The 20,481-nt window shown below is 44.3% G+C and overlaps 1 protein-coding gene across 3 annotated transcripts in view; it reads left to right on the top strand.

Moving 5' to 3' along the window:
* AOAH (acyloxyacyl hydrolase) overlaps positions 1–20,481 on the top strand; it is a 180,006-nt gene that overhangs the window by 131,046 nt on the left and 28,479 nt on the right. For all 3 annotated transcript variants that reach the window (XM_027574367.2, XM_027574370.2, XM_027574368.2), the window contains 6 exons: positions 2,761–2,797; positions 3,547–3,621; positions 11,777–11,949; positions 18,620–18,678; positions 18,767–18,826; positions 20,099–20,195. In XM_027574367.2, coding sequence (XP_027430168.1) covers positions 2,761–2,797; positions 3,547–3,621; positions 11,777–11,949; positions 18,620–18,678; positions 18,767–18,826; positions 20,099–20,195 — 501 coding nt within the window. The remainder of the gene's footprint in view (positions 1–2,760; positions 2,798–3,546; positions 3,622–11,776; positions 11,950–18,619; positions 18,679–18,766; positions 18,827–20,098; positions 20,196–20,481) is intronic.

Here is a 20,481-nt window from a genome sequence, read left to right as displayed (position 1 = left end):
TGATGGAGCTTTAAAAGAATAGCAAAATGACAGGAAGAGGGAATTAAGAGAAAGTGATGTGGGAATTACCTAAGCTAATTACATAATCTCATCAAATGACGATTCCCAAAAGTAAATGTAAATTGTGGAAGGCGCAACAACTCTAGAGTGCAGAGAATTCTGTGCTTATAATATAAATATTCACCAGGAAAAAAAAATTAGCATTTGGGTAAAGAAGAATAGGCACGTCCTCTCTGTTGAGTGGCTGTTTGTGATTGCTGTTTCTAAACTCACCGCACCCGGTTGCAATTGGCCTGCCATTCTTGTCCTGAGCAGCAAAGGGATGTGGGTGGTGTGGGCCGGGGAGGGGGCTGGCTATGTGGCAAGCCATGACAGGTTCTCATTTTGATTCTCCTCAAGCTCTGTGGGTGCTCTGCACCTCAAATTCCCAGCTGTACTCTGGATAATGAGGAAATTATTGGCCTGACCTGGTCCTTTAATTTTTTTTCCCACTCATGGCTTGAGCTTTCATTAGTTTTCATTTCTCATTAAGAGAAAAATCAAAGAGTGAGAATTAAACACCTCTTGATTGTTATCCTACTGAAAACGGGAAGTTGAGAGTCATGGGGCTGGAACTGAATGAAAGGCCCAGCTGAGTGAGCCACCGGAGGATATGTCAGCAGGCATTGGCTGTCCACCTTCTCCTCCCTCTTGAGAACAGTAGGGAGCAATCTAACACCCAGAAATACTTGGAGTCTACATTTAGGACTCGGTGTTGTAAAAATCCGGCGCATTCTCTGAGCAGAGATAAGAGGCTGAAATCACGTTGGGCTTTCCTCTTTTCAAGCATTGGGTTTGGATTTGCATTAACCCTTACCCCTATAGACGCCGCTCCTCAGATATAGAGGCTGTGTCCAGCCCATCTGTCAATTTCTTACAGGCACGTGGCAGGTGTTCGGCAAATGAATGGAGAGGGTGAAGGAATGCACGCATGCTGAGATGAACTGACTGCTCTTAATTTCTCTTTGTGTGCTTATTGAATATACCCCACCTCACTACATAAAGGAAATAAAAACAGTATGGCGGTTTCTCAAAAAAAATTAAACATAGCACTACCATATGGTCCAGCAATTTCAATTAGGTATATACCTAAAAGAATTGAAAGGAGATGCCTAAACAGATACTTGTACACCAGTGTTCATAGTAGCATCATTCACAATAGCCAAAAGATAGAAACAAAGCAAGTGCCTATCAACAATGGACAATCTGGATGAATGGACAATCCAGATGATGTATATCCATACAATGAAAAATTATTCAGCCTTTAAAAGCATGGATATTCTGACACATGCTACAAATGGATGAACTGTGAAAACTACATGAGATAAGCCAGGCACAAAAAGACAAATATTCAATGATCCTACCTATATGAGGTACCTAGTTATTCTTTAATGGGTACAGGGATTCAATTTGCAATGATGGAAAAGTTCTAGAGATGGATAGTGCTGACGGTTGCACCATAATGTGAATGTACTTAATGCCACTTAATTGTAGGCTCAAAAAAAGTTAAAATGGTAAAGTTGATGGCTGTATATTCTACTGCAATAAAAAAGGAAATAAAGCAGCCTTCGTTCAATGTACTGAAATTCCTGAATCAACCCAGAGAACGTCAGCGCTGCCAGTATAGTTTGATTCCAGCTGTATGTGAAGAAGAGGCCACACTGCTTCAAGGGTACGTGAGCTTTCATGACCTTCACAGCTGTGCAGGCCCCCTTTTCCCATGTGGATCCGTAAAAACATTCACTGACTCTACCATACAGTGCACCTGCCCCCAGGCTTCTATGGCTGGAAATTACAGGAGAATCTGCCTTGTCCCATGAGTTGTACCACCCATCTGATGATTACTCACTTGTTACTGCAGACCAGCCTCCAAGGGACAAACTAGCGGGTTTGGGTTCACTTTTTCTAGACCCCCAGCCTAGAGGAGCAATACCAGAGCTCAGTATTACAGACAGAAGGGACTGGGTTTGAATTTCAGTTCTCCATATTATTGCTTGTGTGGCTTCAGGAAACTCACTTAAGTACACCTCAGTTTCCTCATCTATAAAATGGGAATATGACCATACCTACCTCACGGAGCTGTGCGAAGGCCTAAATGAACAAATAATATAAGTGCCTAACAGAGTGTCCACAGTAAAATGAGTATTGAATGAATACAATTTTCATGGAAGAGATACATTACAGGTGGTAACAGGGATAGAGTGAGGATGGTCATTCATGTCATGATAGGAGTTGAAATCTAGGCCCTGTACAGTCTGAACCTTGCACAGGCCAGCCAACCAGGAGGAGCCTCAGGAATGAGCAGGGATACCAGCAGGTGATTAAATGGGGCTTTCTAGGGGGATAGGTAGGTCTCAAAGAATCCTTTTTACTTCTTCTCATCACTCACCCAATTCCTTAATCTTTGGGGTAGTCTCCTTTTGGAGATAGATATATATCATTTTCTTGCACCTACTAGAAAGTTTACTCATTCATGCTTAGGAAATATCTTCAGACCTGAATATCCAAAGAATTTAGGATGATGTTAACATAATGCCAAGTAAACAGAAAACCCATTAAGGAGAGTTCTAGGATGAAGTCATTCCCGTCCCTGTGATGGTGCCGACGACCTCTGGCTGCACAGGAAGACTTCTCCATGATTTCAGTCAATCAGCCTATCATACTGATAGTGTTGAATTGAACTCACTAACTTTAATTATTTTCTTAATTTTAATTATTCAGGTGCATCTTCCCAAAACCTGGAGAGATTTCTAGAAACGTAAGTGAAAGAGGGATATATGAAGTTGTTTTTAGATTGGGTTTCTCGTTGTGAAGAAAGAAGGGAAACCCTCAGTTGTCACCCTGTAATCACTTGTACCGAGCACCAATACCTTGCTAGTCACTCCCAAACACTGGAACATTATCACTTCTTGGGCCAGTGGACATGGGAAGTGATTAATTTGCATATGTCCTTGAAGAAGGATCATAAAAATGCGTACAAAGAGGGTCAAACTTAAGTACAGCCAAAGTAGCTGAAAAAGGGCAAAAAAAAAAAATATTTCATTTTCCTACTTTATGTGCTCATTTTGAGCTTAAAATTCAGAAACAAGGCCCAGGGTGCCCAGAATGGAAACCTTGGGAAACCCTGGAATTTCGAAAGTTCGATACAGGAGCTCAGCCATCAGAATGTCCTACAAATCTGGACAGAAGGAAGCCAGTAACACTTGAGGACAAACGCTGTGAAAAATCCTAAGAAGATGGTACCGTGTGCGCCTCCTGGAGACTTCAATCCGCTCTTTTCAATTCTATGCATTTATGTGGTCTTTCCCTCATGGGGAAGTAATTTACAGATTATACAGAAGAAGGGGGAAATGGGAAGAGTGATTCTGAAATGAAAGAAAAATAGCAAAAAGTTACCAAAGTGGGAGACATACAAAGATCCTTTCACGGGCCTAGGCTGTGACATTGGCTGTGACAAAGTTCAGTTTCTGAGGGCTTGCCATTCACAGTCCATCTCTGGCTTCTCAGTTTGTCTAGGAACCAACTGTTGGACCATCCAGCCATCGTCATATACGCCATGATTGGAAATGATGTCTGCAAGGGGTGAGTTATGGAGAAAGAAGGTTTTGAAGATGCTTGGGCTCTGGGGTCCCCCTCTTCTCTCCTCCACTCCACTGTTACACTAGCCTGCTGTTGAGTTGAATTTCTCTGTCTTAGCAAGTCCTAGACACATATGAAATTGATAGAACCAATGCGTGAAGCTGAAAGACCCTTCAAAAAATATCTGATCCATTAATTCTCTGCTCTGATTCCCAACAAATGGGTATGTCACGATACAAGTTCTCAGTTGTATCACAAGATACATGCTGCTACTAAGCAAGAATCCAAGACTGAATATCATGGCCTTTTAAGTAAAATAAAGCCGAATTATAGCTACCCCATAAGAATAGGTTCCTCACTCACATTCTGATGTGGTAGAGACAGCATAGGCTCAGAGCATTCGCAAACAAACTGTGTATAATTTTCAGCCAAACCTACTCATGTCCATGGCCCATAGTATGAAAACAGTTTTGCTAACCAGCTAATATAGGTAGTGATTTCAAAATGTTGAATGCCTTAGTCTCCCATAACATTTTGGAAGGTTTCTCAAAAATTGTGTGTACCCCTAAGAATATGCTGCACATGTGAATTCCATCTGTCCTGTGATTGTGGCCAAAAAGAAAGAAAAAAAAAAAAAAGGTGAGATCAGATCTAGAACAACTCCCCACTAGCCACCCACCCACCATTTTTGAAAACAGAAAAGTAAAGCCAAGAGAGATTATTTGACTTGCCTGATTAATCGATTAATGGCAGAGATGGCCTCCAACCCAAGTGATACCAGAAGTAGGTCATCCTACTCACTGCCCATCCTTTGCTTTCACTCACCAAGCTTTCTAGGCCTGCGCTAAAAACCCAGTTCAATAGGGCGCCTGGGTGGCCCAGATGGTTAAGCGTCTGCCTTCGGCTCAGGTCATGATCCCGGGGTCCTGGGATCGAGTCCCGCATCGGGCTCCCTGCTCCTTGGGAGCCTGCTTCTCCCTCTGCCTCTCTCCCTCTCTCTCTCTGTCTCTCATGAATAAATAAATAAAAAGTTTAAAAAAAAAAAAACCCAGTTCAATATTAGTTAAGTGTGTTTGCTCTCACCAGCACCTCCATGAGGTAGGAGAGCCCTGGAACTCTCACAGTGAAGGAGGTGTAGACCTAATTAGTGAAGTGAGTTCAGGTCAGGAGATACCATGCTGCGATGAAGAGATGCTGATGTGCTAGACCCCGCCTTGGCACCCCCTGGGGTGGTTTACCACCCTCCCCAGAACCCCAAGGCTCCCAAGGCCCCACACTGGGGTCCCCAGCCCCAACTTCTGTGATGAGCCACATGGAACTCGCTGGTAAATAACAAACACCCCCCAAACTCTCCATGAACCAATAGTCACACCACTCCCTAAATCGTCTCATCCCCACAGCAGCCTTAAGAGGAAAGCATGATTGCCCCTATTTTATAGATGAAGAAACAGGTTCGGCAAGGTTAAGGAACTCGCTTATGTTGCTATGAGTAGCAAGGTTGAGAGGCAGACCAGGTTCTCTGATGAGGTTCTGTGCTCTTTCCATAGTCCACACCTGCCTTAACCGCTTTCTTTTAGGCAATCACTTTTTTAAACATATGTATTGACCACCACCATTGATGTGCCAAATGCTGTGCCAGGCTCTGGGACATAATGGCAAAGAGCCCACAGTGCCTGACCGCAAGGAGCTTAGGGAAGGAGAAGCACTGAGCTTCAGCCTCAGCCCCATCACAAAACAGAATGAACCTATGTCACAACGGCCAATGCCCCTCCAGCCTCTGGATCATGTTCCCCCGGAGGGGACGCAGAGCAAACTGGGGACAGTGAGCCCAGAACACCTGCAGAAAGAGGCTTTGACTCCAAGAGCCCAAACCCCTGCAACTGCATTTTCCAGCAGAACCTGCTTACTCAGCGGCCCTTCCAGCCCAGGCTTGCTTTTCCTTTTCCAAGGAGCCAAAGGGCAGGCAGACGTCAGCCAGAGACCGTGCCAGTCTCTCCCCCAGCCAGGGATCTGGGCAGAGGAGCAGCAAGCATTTGGGGGAAAGAACAGGGTTGGCAGTGTGGGATGTCCCTGCAGTGCCCACTTTGCAATGTCCTGTGGTGGGGTTAGAAAAATAAAGACAGATGGCAGCTATACCTCCCCATCTGCCAGCTCGTCAAGGTGGAGTAGACAACCCAAAATGAGCAAAGCAATCTCATAAAAAGCTCAAGCCAGCAACGAGTTGCATAATAAGTCCGTCCTGGAACAAGTTTGGGGATATTTGCTTGACTTTTTTCTTTCCTTTTTTTATGATGACGCTAGCATTTACTGAAATAATGCAGCCATGTGCTTCTCTCTCAATTCTCCAAACTCACGCAGTTACGCAACAAATACGTGCTAAGTGAATGAAGGTCATGATTGGAAGATAGCTTTTTAATGTCTGGAATTTAAGAAGAAAGGTAACATAGACAAACACAGCTTTCCCCTGTGACTCCACTCAGTCTGGCCAAAGCTAACCCAGCTTCCCTGGCTTTTCCTATCACTCCCCTTGAAAGCTCTGGAATGTCTGCGATACAAAAGGAGAAAAATGCCTGGGAATAGGGCAAATTTGAGTGAGCTACAGCAGCAGAACCTTGAGTAGCAGGGGCGGCCTGGGAAAGGGAAATGGCTGTAAGGGCCTCAAATCATAAACCCTTCCTCCACCCCTCAACATGACATCCCTGAGAAGAATGTCGAAATTGCCAGAAGTGAGATAGAATTATAAAACATCTAATGCTAGCCACGTATATTGACATGGTTCCATTTTTTTATAGTGGACCTAGACAAAATTAATTGTACATTTTTCACCTAATGAAAAGAGCCAGGACCACCCTACAAGGGTTGTCTGTGTCCCCCAGCACCCAAGCATTTCTTTTCTGCAATGCCAATGCTTCCGATGTCACTAGGACAGCCGATCAGCACCGCATTAAGAGGAAACCAGCAGGGGTAACTGGGTGATGGACATTAAGGAGGGCACGTGATGTAATAAGCACTGGGTGTTATGTAAGACTGATGAATCACTGACCTCTACGTCTGAAACCAATAACCTATGTTAATTAATTGAATTTAAATTTTAAAAAACTTTTTTTTTTTAAATAAAAAAGAGGAAACCCGCCAATGTGCTGATAGGTCACTGGCCCTAAGGAGACTGCACTGGCAGGAAACAATCCATTCCATCCAATCAAGTGGTAGAAAAACCAGCAGGGAAGGGAATGCCCAGAGGAGTTCTTTTCCCAGCCTCCTCAGTCGAGGCAGGGGTGGCCAAGGGAAGGATAAGGAGGTTCCCAACCAGCCAGCATGTTTCCTGGTCACCCCCATTTTCAGGGACCTAGGACCTCTATGCATGGGGTAATGTGGGCCTAGTGCATCCCTAGCTCTTCCCCAGTCTGTGTCAAGAAGCCTCCTGGTGGGGGGCAGCGGGGGAGGACAGCGATGTGATTACAGCTGGCTGGCCTGAGGAAAGGGCTCCCTGTGGTTGCCTGGCTGCTGAGAGAACTCAAATGCTAGCTTGAGTGAGGGCTGAGCACTCAGTCGGGACACATCTCTGGGCTTCAGCTCTACTTCTGGGAAATATTTTCCACAGAGGCTGTTTGCCTTCTTCCTTAAGAGGGGGCACATCTCTCTGGCCTCAACCAGGTGAAATCTGGCTCAAATAGTTGCCAGGGTAATGAAAGGATCACAGCCAGCCCTGCACCCAAGTCACGAGGCTCACTTTCATGATCAGACACAATCCATCAGGATGAGGGGGACAGGCTCTGAGCTACCCAAGGGGCGAGGCTCTTTCTCTTTGGCCCGCCGCATGCTCCTGGCGTGTGAGAGCCCAGCCCGGGATGCCAATGCTCTCTCATCACATCCCCCAGGCTTGCCCTCTGTAAGCTCAGCACCCCTGACCCCTCACCTCTCCGTCTGAGTGACTGGTGTGAGCTCACCAGGGTGTGCGGAGGGATGTATTGCACTCGGGTGCGCAGGCAAAGTTGGGCTGGCAAAGTGGACCTGACACGGGTTCCAGCACACGTGGCCAGGAAAGGGTTAGATGCTTCCAGCTCAGCCCGTTCAATCTGCGGCGGACATCAGAGAAGGCTTAGGAGATGTTTCCCAAACCACTGGGACTCTGGTCTCCAAAATACTAGTGCCAAGTCTCCTCAGAAACCACCAGAGGAGGAGTACGCAGATCAAAATGGCATTGAGAATTTTTCAGGGACAAAGTCAGAAGGCACCTTCTATGGCATCCAGAAGGGGTGACCCACCACCTGTCACTTAGACCCATTTGCCCTTGCCTGAAGTAAGAATCAATATGGGGGCACCTGTCTAGCTTAATCAGTAAAACATGTGACTCTTGATCTTGGGGTCATAAGTTCAAGCCCCACGATGGGCCTAGAGCTTACTTTAAAAAAAAAAAATCAGTTAATTTTGCTATGCACATTAAAGTGTTTAACTGACAACGCACATGTGTAACTTACGTAGCTATGCATAATGGAGCAAAGATGACTAGAGAATGTTCCGCCAGCAACACCAAGGCTTCCATTTTGATTTCACTTAGTAATTAGCCATTTGGGTTATGCTTGCTTCAGTTCTGGGGTGCTCTTGCAAAAGCACAAATTAGCTCAGAATATTTGTTACCATCAGGGTTGTATCTCTAGCCAAAAAATAATCATTAAATAGGGAGTTTGGGACTTTTCTCCATCTTAACTCATCTTGGCTTTATGTGATTGGAGAGTCATAGCTCAGCATAATTGCTTCGTGCCAAAGCACTAGTGTATCAGCAGGAAAAGAAAAAAAAAAAAAAAAACTGACGCGCCAAAGCAAAAGTTAATAAGCAGTATGCGCTCGCCTTACCGATGATGGAAGATAGGGTATGGACACCAGCTTGCTTCCATTTCACCCCTGCTGTCACCCTACACACACAGTGAATATCAAACCTGGTTACTCTGGGTGGGTCCTCCTGGGCTGCGAAAACCCACAAAGCAGCCTGAATATTCTTCACAAACTGGGATGATTCTAGCCCTTCTGCACATAATGCAAGTCAAGCCAAAGCCCCTACCCAGCCTTCGGTCCTTAGTAGGTAGGCAACCTAATCTCATATCCATCCTTATGAGAGCTTTTTATTCAGGTTAGGAGATTTTTACTCATAAAGTAGTATGATTTTTTCCAAGGTAACAAAAAACATGAATTTAGCATTCTGTCCTATATGCGGGGGGCGGGGCAGCGGGGCGGCGGGGGGGTTGTAAAATCGGACATCTTTCCTTCTTTTCTTTTTTTTTTCAGGGCAGGGTGGGAGAGTCCTAAGCAAACCAATAGATAGAGTAGAAGGATGTACACCACCCACAACTAAGACCTTACTGGTAACCCCTAACATCAGCCTTGCTCTGCCTTCTCCTCTGTATGGGTACATACTGCTTGTCACAAATGAGCCAAAGTGATCTTTGCATCTGTGATCAGCCTGTCAACTCTGGATAGCAGCAATTTAGAAGGTGATTTTATTTGACTAAGTGGAATAGGTGGGGGACAAATGACATAAAATTACAATGCTTTCTGCTTCCATTAAAGCTTAGGTGGAGTCCGGTTTTTTCCTCCCTTACTTGAGAGAGAATAAAAATAATATGAGAATCTGTTTTATTTTTATTATTTTTCTGATTACAAAATAATATCTGTTGTGAAAAGTTCGAATAATGTAGGGTGTAGGAAGTGAGTTTCCCCATAATCACTCCCTACCACTCCCCCACCAGCCTGCTCCAAGCTAACCAATGGAGACAGTTTAATGTATTTGCGTCCAGATTTTTTCTTTGCAAATTCTGACTTACAGACTGATTAATATTCATTGAAATGAAATAACAGTATGCTTACTGCTCTGTAATTTGTTCTTTTCAATCAACAATACTTTTTAGCAGTCTTTTCCGTGCTAATACATACAAACTACTTCATTATTTTTTAATTTTTTTATTTTATTGAGATAAAATTTACATAATATAAAATTAACCATTTTAAAGTGAACAATTCAGTGGCACTTAGTAACTCAGAATGTTTTATAACTATCACCTGTACTAGTTACTTCTTTCTTTTTAGTGACCGTATAGCCTTCTACCTCATGGATTTACTAACATTTATACAACCAGGCTTTTGGCTTTCTCTAACTTTACACTATTTTTTTTAAGATTTTTTATTTATTTATTTGACAGAGACACAGAGAGAGAGGGAACACAAGCAGGGGGAGTGGGAGAGGGAGAAGCAGGCTTCCCGCTGAGCAGGCAGCCGGATGCAGGGCTCAATCCCAGGACCCTGGGACCACGACCTGAGCCGAAGGCAGACGCTTAACGACTGAGCCACCCAGGTGCCCCTATTTAACACAATGTTGCAATACTTGTATGTACATCTTTGCAAATTTGTGGAAATGTTACTGTAAATTTCAAGGTCAAAAGTAAAGCCAACTTTAAAAGTTGATACTTTTTTTTTTTGAGAGAGAGCGCGAGCTCGTGCACGCAAGGGGGAGGGGCAGAGGGAGAGAGAGAATCTCAAGCAGACTCCCACTGTGTGCGGAGCTCAACTCCAGGCTCAATCTCATGACCCTGAGATCACGACCTGAGCCAAAATCAAGAGTCAGATGCTTAACCAACTAAGCCACCCAGGAGTCCCAAATGTTGATACATTTTGAAAAATTCCCTCCAAAATGGCAGCATCAATGTCCATTTAGGAACTCCCTTCGAAGTGATAACAGTGGAGGGGCGCTTGGCTGCCTCAGTAGGTAGAGCATGTGACTCAGGGTTGTAAGTTCGAGCCCCATGTTGGGTATAGAGACTACTTAAAAATAAAATCTTAAAAAAGAAAAATTTAAAAAGGTGATAATAGTGGACATCCCTGGGGGCTTCTTTCTGTCCCTTCCTTCCATGTCACTTACGCCTCAGGTCCAGCCTGGGAGTAGTAGACTTACTTTCCCTGGTTTGGAATCTGTATTAAGTTCCCCATAGCTGCCTTAACAAAACACCACACACTGGGTGACTTCAAACAACTCTCACGGTTTTGGAGGTTAGAAGTCCAAACTCAAGGTGTCAGCAGGGCTATGCTTTTTCTGAGAGGTCTAGGAGAAAATCGTCTCTTGTTCTTTATGCTTCCGGGGGGCTCCTGGCAATCCTCAGAATTCCTCGGTTTCTAGCAACCTAATTCCAGTCTCTGTTTCCAGCTTCACATGGCTTTCTTTCCTGGGTGCGTGTCTGCGTGACACCTTCTCTTCTTGGAAGGACACTTGTTTTTTGATTTAGGGCCCTCTCTAATCCAGTATGACCTCATCTTTACATTTGCAAAAACCTTATTTCCAAATAAGGTCACATTCTGAGGGAAACTATTCAACCCACTATAGGATCATTGTGTAAATTTGGGATTTTAAGGACTCAAAATAGAAAACAACTTAGGATTCCATTTAGGTTAACAAAAGGCAGTTTAAAGAGTAGATGAAAATCTTAAAGAATTCTACAGTCTAGTCCCAGGTTAATGCAGGTTAGTATCTTAACTCAAACTTAATGTATTCCTAAAAGTGTGTAAGTTCAAATTCAATGTAGGAAGGAAGGATGTAGTGTGGATACATACTGTCATTTTATTTCTCAGTAAAGTTGCATTTTCCTAACTGTGATATATATGAAAAGTTTCAAGACGAAGTTACAGATCTCAAAGGGTCTAACGAAGAATAAGTAATACCAGACCCCTCTGATTCTATTAACTGTGTGTATCAGTCAGGATAGGTAAGGACACGCTGCAGGAACAAACAGCCTCAAATCTTAGTAGCATAAAACAACAAACATTTACTCATACTACATTGTTGCCCAGGGATCACTGTGGGACTCTATTCCAGGACTCAGATTAGTGTAGCAGCTGCTATATAGAACATTGCCCAGACTCATGGCAGAGAGCATTCTAGAGGTTCTCATATCAACAAACATGACACATGTCACTTCTCACAACTGAAAGGCTAGATCAGTCTCATGGCCCACCCAATCACAAGAGAGTCAGGAAGCTTAACATATTTTGCAAATAACACCAATAACTACTACATTGTGTGTATGGGGCAGGGGGAGGAGAGGTAGGGGTGTTAATGTATGTGTATGCATTTATCCTTATCTACTAAGATATCTTCTGTTTCTTTCACCAACAGGAAAGTTGACCCAGTCGCAGCAATGACCACTCCTGAGAAATTATACTCCAGTATCATGCAGACTCTGAAGCATCTAAATTCCCACCTGCCAAATGGCAGCCATGTTGTTTTATACGGCTTACCGGATGGAACATTTCTCTGGGATAATTTGCACAACAGATATTATCCTCTTGGTATTAGTTTGAAGATACTTTTACTCCTTTTTTTAAAAGATTTTATTTATTCATTTGAAACAGAGAGATACAGGGAGAGAGAGCATGAGCATGAGCAGGGGGAAGGCAGAGGGAGAGGAGAAACAGACTCCCCACTGAGCTGGGAGCCAGATGTGGGACTCGATTCCAGGATCCCAGGATCATGACCTGAGCCGAAGGCAGACGCTTAACCCTCTGAGCCACCCAGGTGCCTCGATACTTTTACTCTTTAGCAATGTCAGTTATACATAGTTCGAATATATGTTGTTCAAACCATATAGGAATACACCTAAAATGCCACCATGGTGCATAGGTCAGAACTGGTGAAGGCAAGAGCCCTGAGGTACAGACCTAAAGGCCAGTATCCAAAGATGGTCAGAACCAGATCCAAAGTCAGAAAGGGCAGAAATTTTTAATGTAGAATTAGGACAAATTGAAGGGTAAGAATTTAAATCAGGAAACTCCTTTAATGAAAAGTGAGATCTAGACTAAGCGGATGAAGCTCAAGTCAAAGAGAAGGATTTCTCCAAACCTCAATGGTGAGTGCCTCTGGTGGCCAGAATTCTAAGAAATTCTGTGGACCCTGGTGGCAGTTAAAATTCTACACAACACATCCTCCAGGGGGCTTGCTTCCTACTTCTACACTCTCTTGGGGTCCTTGGCTCTGAAATGCTTTAAAGATCTCCAGAAACTTTCAATAGCATCTCTAGCATTCCAGATGCCTTCTAAACATTGTAAAAGTAATAGTAATTCACATCAGGAAGGGCTGGCCATGCTGATCCTTAAAATAATCCTGTTAACCCAATTAATGATATTTTTATTAATTTCATTTTATAGATGAAAAACCCAAGGCTCCAAATGTCGCATACCTTATTGTATATGTAATCTGGGTGGAGTAGGGGGCTCGCTCTCTCTGTTTGGGGGAGAATGTCCTTTCAAAAAATATTTATTATGTGCCAGGCCCTGTTCTAGGAACCACATAACCATCAGTGAACACAACAATCAAAAGTCCCTGCCAGCGTAGGCTTGTATCCCAGGAGTATGCCAGGGCTTGATAAGTGTGACTGAAAACATTAAGCACGGAAGGGGGATGGGAAGTGCTGGCCTCAGACGTCTCTGACAGGCAGCTACAATGAGGGCCTAGATACCCTCCCCTCAGCCTCATATCAACAACCCCTTGCCGGTCTCTTATTAAAGAGGTCGCCCCTTCCCTAGTATTGCCATAGCCTCCTCCTTAGACCAACTGCTGCAGAAGTGTGCTGGAGATCCAAGCCGTTTCCAATGAGTCAGATGAGCAATTCAAAGGGAGAAACCTGAAACTCCTTCCTCAGTGTCCACCTCAGGGGGTGGGGGTGGAGGTGGAGCGCTTTTCCTTGCCTTAAGAACTTTTCTGTACCTTTCCAGTCTCCTCTTCTCCTCCTGTAGTCCTTGCTTAAGCCAACCCCCACCCCTCCTAACACACGAAAAGAGCAGGTTCCCTTTAACCAGTTCTCAAAGGACTCTGGTCCCTTCACCCGGGGGACAAGAGTAAATACCCACTTTCTAGGCTTCCCACCAATAAGACTGAAGTCATTTTTCCTCTTCGGTTACCAAGTGCACCACAAATATCATTATCATCCCAGCAAAACGTTGTCCAGCCTCTCAAGAGGAAAGCGGATTCTTTCTGTTCCCACAGCTTTGACCGAGACCTTTAGAAATAAGAACACGGTCACACAGAGAACATGACTCCATTCTGGGCTTCCTTGAACACATGAAGCACAACCACATGGGCCAACAATGGCTCTTTGAGCTTTTGAGGTTGAAAATTTCAGTTCCCCAACAAATGTTTTCAGATTCCCAGATTTCTCCCACACTAAGAAATGCCTGGGAAAAGGAAGTTGAGGACAAGAGAGATGTGCCTCCGTCTTACTCTGTGACATCAATGGGGACTTGGCTGTGGGTTTTCTGACTTCAAATCCCATTTTCTTTTTCCACGAACTCTGGTTAGATAACTCCATAAGTTCTCTCGGATATGCCACACAATTCACTTGACTCAACCACAGTAGGTAGTAATGACACCATACAATCTGGAAGGGAGCGAGGGAGGGAAAGAAGGTAACGGGGGAGACTCATCAATCACTTTGGTGGATTCTCTAGGCCAGCGGTTTTCATGTCACCCCTACTCATTATCACAACTGCAGAAGGGGTGCTACCAATATCTACTGGGTAGAATCCAGGGATGCTCCTAAACATCCTGCAATGCACAGGACAGCCCCCCACAACTAAGAATATCAGTAATGCCAAGGTTGAGAAACCCTGCTTTAGGCTTTGCCTTGTCCTCAAATGGCCTTTCAGCAGCCACCAGTCAGGCACTAGCATTTCACAGCACAAACGAGGAAGAACGAAAAGGTAGAACAAGTTTGTTCTATGTAAACAACGCTGGTTTGGGGGAGAAAAAAAAAATCCAATTAGAAAGAATGTTGAAACCATCTAAAATTTATTTAAGTTATTATTCATAGCCTAAATTATCCCTGCTGCCTGGTTGCCATGGGATATAAATTATAAATTCCTCAACGAAGCATCAGTACCCTTCCTAGACAGCCTGGGGAAGTAGGTGGGATTTACCCAGCTTCCTCATTTCTCCTTTGGCCGGCGCATAACTCACATAAGATGAGAGGCTTGAGGAGAGGGCTACTGCCCTGTATCTCAGTTCTGCTCTGGCTTCAAATCCAGTCTTTGGACCTTCACTCCCATCAGACGTGAGCCAGCAGGAAAGCAGGTTAATGCCAGGTCAGTCTCCGGGTTTTGCTGCTCTTCGAGGTTAGGGTCGGTCTCATCTTAATCAATAGCCAAACACGGAGTCTGATTCCCAAGGCACTATGCTAAGGATTGTATAAGCAAATAAATGGGGTTTTCCATTTATTTCTTTGAGCCTAGAAACATGGTGACGATACTCTCTAGACCTGACGTTAGCCACCCAGTGAGGATTAAGAGAGAGGTCAGGAAGCAGGAGTCAAGCAGAACCCCTGGGTCAGTGATACATTTTCTGCTGCCTCAGTAGGACAGGTAGGGACTCAGGCTGACCATTCACCCAAGAAAAGGTTAAATGCCACAGCATCAGATCATCAGGTAATGAAGGCCCAGGGCTAGAACAGATTTCTAGCTTATTCCTGCCAAGGAGGAGGGGGTGATAAATCTCTCCTGGCATCTCTTAACCATGTTTGAGTCACTACCCAGTCAAAGCCTGGCTGCCAAGGACTGCAACAGCTCCACAGTCTCCACCAGTAACTAAAATTCCTAGGAAGAATGTATAGTCTTTTTGAGGAATTACCAGAAACTAAGTCTCACACATTAAGATTCTACTTACATAGATCTTTTCAAGCTTGACCAGGGATAAGTCCTCTCAGGCACAGTTTATGAGAAAGGCAATCTTTCCATAAATATGTCTGAGAACCTATTATGTGCTTTGGGGATAAAGATGATACTAAAATGGTTTCCTTGTCCTCAAAAGAGAGAGAAAAGACAATTCCACTGGCCAAAATACTGTATAGATCCTGACAGTGAAATCACCTTATGCCACTGACACTGGTACAAGCCATAGGCATTCTGGGAGCTACCTGAGGGTTAGACTATAGTCAAAAAGTCCAGGATCGCTGGCTACAAATAAGTCTGCATGTAGGCCTTCCTTGAAAGGCCTCTGCCACAGAACATCAACAACTTAATATTTCCCCCATTACTCTTAAACTTGAAACCTAATATATTTTAAAGTACCTTGCACTATACCTCTTATTTTTTTACTGGCTTACTCCCTGTCTGAATTCATGTGGTTTTACTAAGGTTTTATACTTTCAGGTGGTATTTCATAGAGGTGTGGCTGATCTTTGTTGGTACTAAGCTTTTATGGTGCCTAAAATTTCAATTGCAGTCCCAGCATTAAGTAAATGCCAAATACTCTGCCCTAAAGGACTAATAATGACTGAGACAGGAGCTGCTACTACAGCAAGTTGGGGTAGAACATGCCCTTTAATCTTTGGGGGGATATATGGCAGCCACTGGGCCAGCCCACTAGCTCCCCACCCCTTGTGTGTGCACGCACATGTGCACAAACACACACACACACACACACACACACACACTCTGATAGTTCCTCAGCCCTGATAATTCCAGTCCTCTTGCCCCTGCACCATTTCTGCCCAGATTCACTTTCTGACCAGAATGTTTCAGATACTGCCTCTTTATAGGTACGACATGTAGGTGGGATCAATCTGTATACCAGGGCTCCTCAATATGCAAAAATACCATTGAAAAGTAATACCTGAGAAGAAACAGTGAATAACCAACTGACAGCACCAATAAGTGGAGAAAAGCATAAGAACTATTTTCCCTCCTCCCTTTCTTTAAACCATAAGTCAATAATAAGCACTCCCAACTGACCTTCCACACGGCCAGCTCCAGAGTCACCCTACCTTCCACAGCAGAAATCCCGGAGAGAAGGGAAACCAACTCATTACACCTTTCCCAGGTCCCTCCCAGCTGCAGCTAGCATGCCCTTATCCTATTCAACAGACCTACCTTCTCACCTAAGGATTTTTCCTATATCAACCTTGTCTAATTAGAAGTGCCAGAAAAGCAAGAAGATGGGGAGAAAGAGAAGGACCGAGAGAAGACCCAGTAGGAGGACACACCTTGTGGTCTCATCCTAAGGTGTGCTGGGACCTCAGCAGTAGGACATTAGGGAGAGAGGAGTAAGCCAGGATGGACAAGGCTATGGCTGGACTTAGCCCCTAGAGGGGAGCCAGCAGATGAATCCCCAATATCCAGTAGCAGGACAAACTCTGGTCCCTCTGGATAGCAGAGCAAGTGGGAAAGGGGAGGGTGTGAGAGTGTTACTTGTAGTCAGGCCTTAGGTGCCACCACCTACAGGTTAAAAAGACTTCAGCCCCTGGGCAAAGGAAAGAAAGAGAGGCCAGTTCTCAGGGACAGGGGATTCATCAGGGCCAAGCAAGTTGACAGGGCTCCAGCCAAGCTACCTAAGGCTTATTACCAGGCCCCAGCCCAACAACAACAACAAAAAAACCAAGATGGCAGAGGGAAGGCTGCAGCTCAGGGGCAGTACCAACAGGGGGCAAGAGCCAAGTCATTGGGTGCAGAGGATGGAGGATGGGAGTGCAGGTAGGGGGTGTTAGTCACTGTAGCTTGCTAGGCTGAGATAGACAGGGACACACACAGAAAGGTAAATTACGAAACATACACACGCACACACACACACGCACACAGTAGAGGGAAAGAAGCCTCAGTGGTGGAAAACAGGATCTTGGAGAAAGATGAGAGCTCAGGGTTCCATGTTGAGCATAAAATGAAAGCAAAGACAGAAGGTGGCTTGGGATTCATCCAAAATACGAAGATGCAGACACCTTTGAGAAAAGGGGAGGCCTTGTGTGTCATTGTGACTTTAATGGCGATAATAAGCCTGTGGCTTTCCAGTCTTGGGATTCACAGAGAGAATACAGATTTCCTCTATGACAAGAAAATTGAATCTATCTTTCAGTCTAACTGATCTGAGGTGTAAGTGAAAAATAAGACTGTGTTCCATCACTTTCAATCTTTCCCTTCATTCCGAAATAGGTCCTATTATTTTCCTTTATTTTTTCAAGTGTGAGAGAAGTATTAATGGATAAGACATCAGTCATTCACCATTGAGATTTGGGAGGGCCTGGGTTTTGTGTCTCAGCCACAGCATGAAAGTTGAGTTGCCTCCAGGGGTGGATAGGCTGGGAGGTAGGGAGAGAGGGGAGGTGTGTGAAAAGAGAGAAGAAATAACCCCCACAGATTCTGGGTCTACAACTGATATTTGGAAAGACTCTGGATGAATTCATATAGGGCACTTAACACTTTTATTCTTTTTTTTAAGTTTTATTTAATTTTTATAGTCATCTCTACCCCCAATGTGGGGCTCAAACTCACAATCCCGAGATCAAGAGTTGCATGCTCTTCCAACTGAGCCAGCCAGGCACCCACACCTTTATTCATATGTACCTCTTTAAGCCTGCACCAAAAGATAAATTAGAGCATATCTAGTAATTAGGGCTCAAATAAGATATGCACTGGGCTGTGAAGGGATAGGATGTGCTGTCTTCTCCCATTCAATGGCCACCCACGCACTTTTGGAGGCTTTCAGTCTACCAAACTGCAGGCAGCGCATGGTCAGAACTTCAGACACCCAGAAAGTCCCAGCAGGTCCTCAGCATGGGATAATTGGGCAGACCTGAGTGTTACATAAAGTCAACAATGAGGGTTTGTCCAACTACCACCATGAATGCTCTCCATGGGAACTTGGCATCTCATACCCCTGCCTAGAGAAAGCCCCTGTTCTCCAAGTCCTTTGTTAGTGGTGTTCCAGCCTGTATGGGGCCTTTTTATCCTTCTACCTGGCGTCCAGATAAGGGCAGAAGCTCGAGATGGGCATAAACTCCTTAGAGCCCCTCCCCAGCTCGGTCGGATTTCTAGGACACTCAGAAAGAAGGAATGCTCAGGCATTCCTCAGGAGCAATGCGGAATGAAAACTCAGGGCAGGTCCCCACCCTTCTCAGGAAAGGCAGGGTGGTCCACAAGTGTCCCTAGTTGGCTGCTAGATCTGAATAAGTACAACATAACAGACCTCTTTGTCTTCCAGGCCAGCTAAATAAGGATGTGACCTATGCACATTTCTACTCCTTCCTGAACTGTCTCCAGGTGAGCCCACAATGACTTGTTCCAAGGCCACATTCCCTGTTACTGGTCTTGCTCCTGTGTAATCAAAGCGGTGTTTTCTTACTCTCAGGTCAGCCCCTGCCACAGTTGGATGTCCTCCAACAAGACGCTCCGGACTCTCACTTCAGAGGTAGGACTGTAGCAACTCCTTTGATAGCACATTTGATCTTTCTTTCCGGGTATTTACTGCAGCATTTCCACTGGGAAGGGGATTTGGGTAGGGCAGTGGCCTCCAAGCTGATGAATAAAAACATCAAACTGCCAGGGTGTTGGAGAAACCAAGAGAATGTGGGGTGCCCTGTCTCTCTCTTTCTGCCACGCTCTGGGTCTGTGGCTCTGGCTGTGTCTCTCAGTCACTGTCTCTGTTGTGTGTCTTTCTCTCTTGTACACACACATATGTGGATACACATATACCCCTTTCAAAGCTGGTCCTAGGTGTATTTGTAGACATAGGGAGGAGTGAGCAAGGTTAGGCCCACAGATGACTGGCGTTCTCCCAAGGTACACAAGGACTAGGGGTTCCATAGACTTCCTCTCTTCTCTGAGGGGACACATGGTTCACGTACTTCTTTCAGGGACAGTGAATAATCTCTTTGTAGGAGATTTATTGATTTTTTTTTTTACAAAAGAAATATATTTCAATTAAAAAAATTGGAGAATATGAAAAAGCTGAGACACAAAGAATAATAACAAAAATTACCACAAATCCCATCCCCCAAGCCAATATGTGTGTATGTGTTTCCAATATTACTTTCATAGATATTTGGGGGATTTTGCCTACACAGTATCAGAGTACACATATTGTTTTGTGCCTTCCAATGTTCATAAGTTAGTCCTCCACATCATAATTTTGTCATCATTTTAAAGCATACGGCATATGAATGCACTGTGATTTATTTCACCCCTTAGTGTTGGACATAGAGGTTGTTTCCAATTTTTCGCTGTGGAAAATAGCACTGTGATGAACCTGTGTATGTATATACATATTTCTTTCTATACTGTGTCTATTTCCTTCAGACAAATTCTTAATTATTGGGTCAAGGGTTATGCCATGTATAAGGGTTTGATCCCTATTTCCAAATTGCTCTCTAGAAAGGTGAAACAAATTGACATTCTCAGTCACCTCTCCCATGGCAATATTCTATATTATCAAGATTATTCATCTTTTCTTTGCCAATCCCATGGGAAAGAAGTGGTATCTTATTACTTTAATTTTCACTGATTGATTCCTAATGAATGTATGTTCGTTAGCCTCTTGTGAATGACTAGAATTTCATGGGCGGAGCATTCCTCCGCTGATGGCTCCAAGTGAGGGTGGGGACTATCAGTTTCTTTGTTCTGCTTGAATTGTCTCACTGAAGTCTAGGTTTCATGGAATTCTCCCTGTTTCTTTTGTATTCAGAGAGCAAAACAACTCTCCAATACACTGAAAAAAATTGCAACCAGCCAGAAATTTACAAACTTTGATCTTTTCTACATGGACTTAGACTTCCAAGAAGGTAAGTTTTGTTTGGAGTAGGTATTGACACAAGACCAAAGTAGCAGCTACCGTTTAGAGCCTGACTGAGCAGAGCTTTTATAAGCCAACAGGCAGTAGATTGGGCAGGGTGGCTCCCGCACATTTGACACACTCACAGCTCTGAGTATTGAAGAAAGATAAAGTGTGAGACCTTTCAGGGATGGGGGAAGCTTACCATCACCTCATTTCACCATCATTTTAGAATCCCTGAAGCAATAGAGCCAATGACCAGTTGAAGACAGCTCTGGGCAGAGAGCCAGCAGATC

This window comes from Zalophus californianus, chromosome 12 (assembly GCF_009762305.2).
Source record: "Zalophus californianus isolate mZalCal1 chromosome 12, mZalCal1.pri.v2, whole genome shotgun sequence".
NCBI classification, from domain to species: domain Eukaryota; kingdom Metazoa; phylum Chordata; class Mammalia; order Carnivora; family Otariidae; genus Zalophus; species Zalophus californianus.
This window is presented reverse-complemented; position numbering and strand designations above follow the sequence as displayed.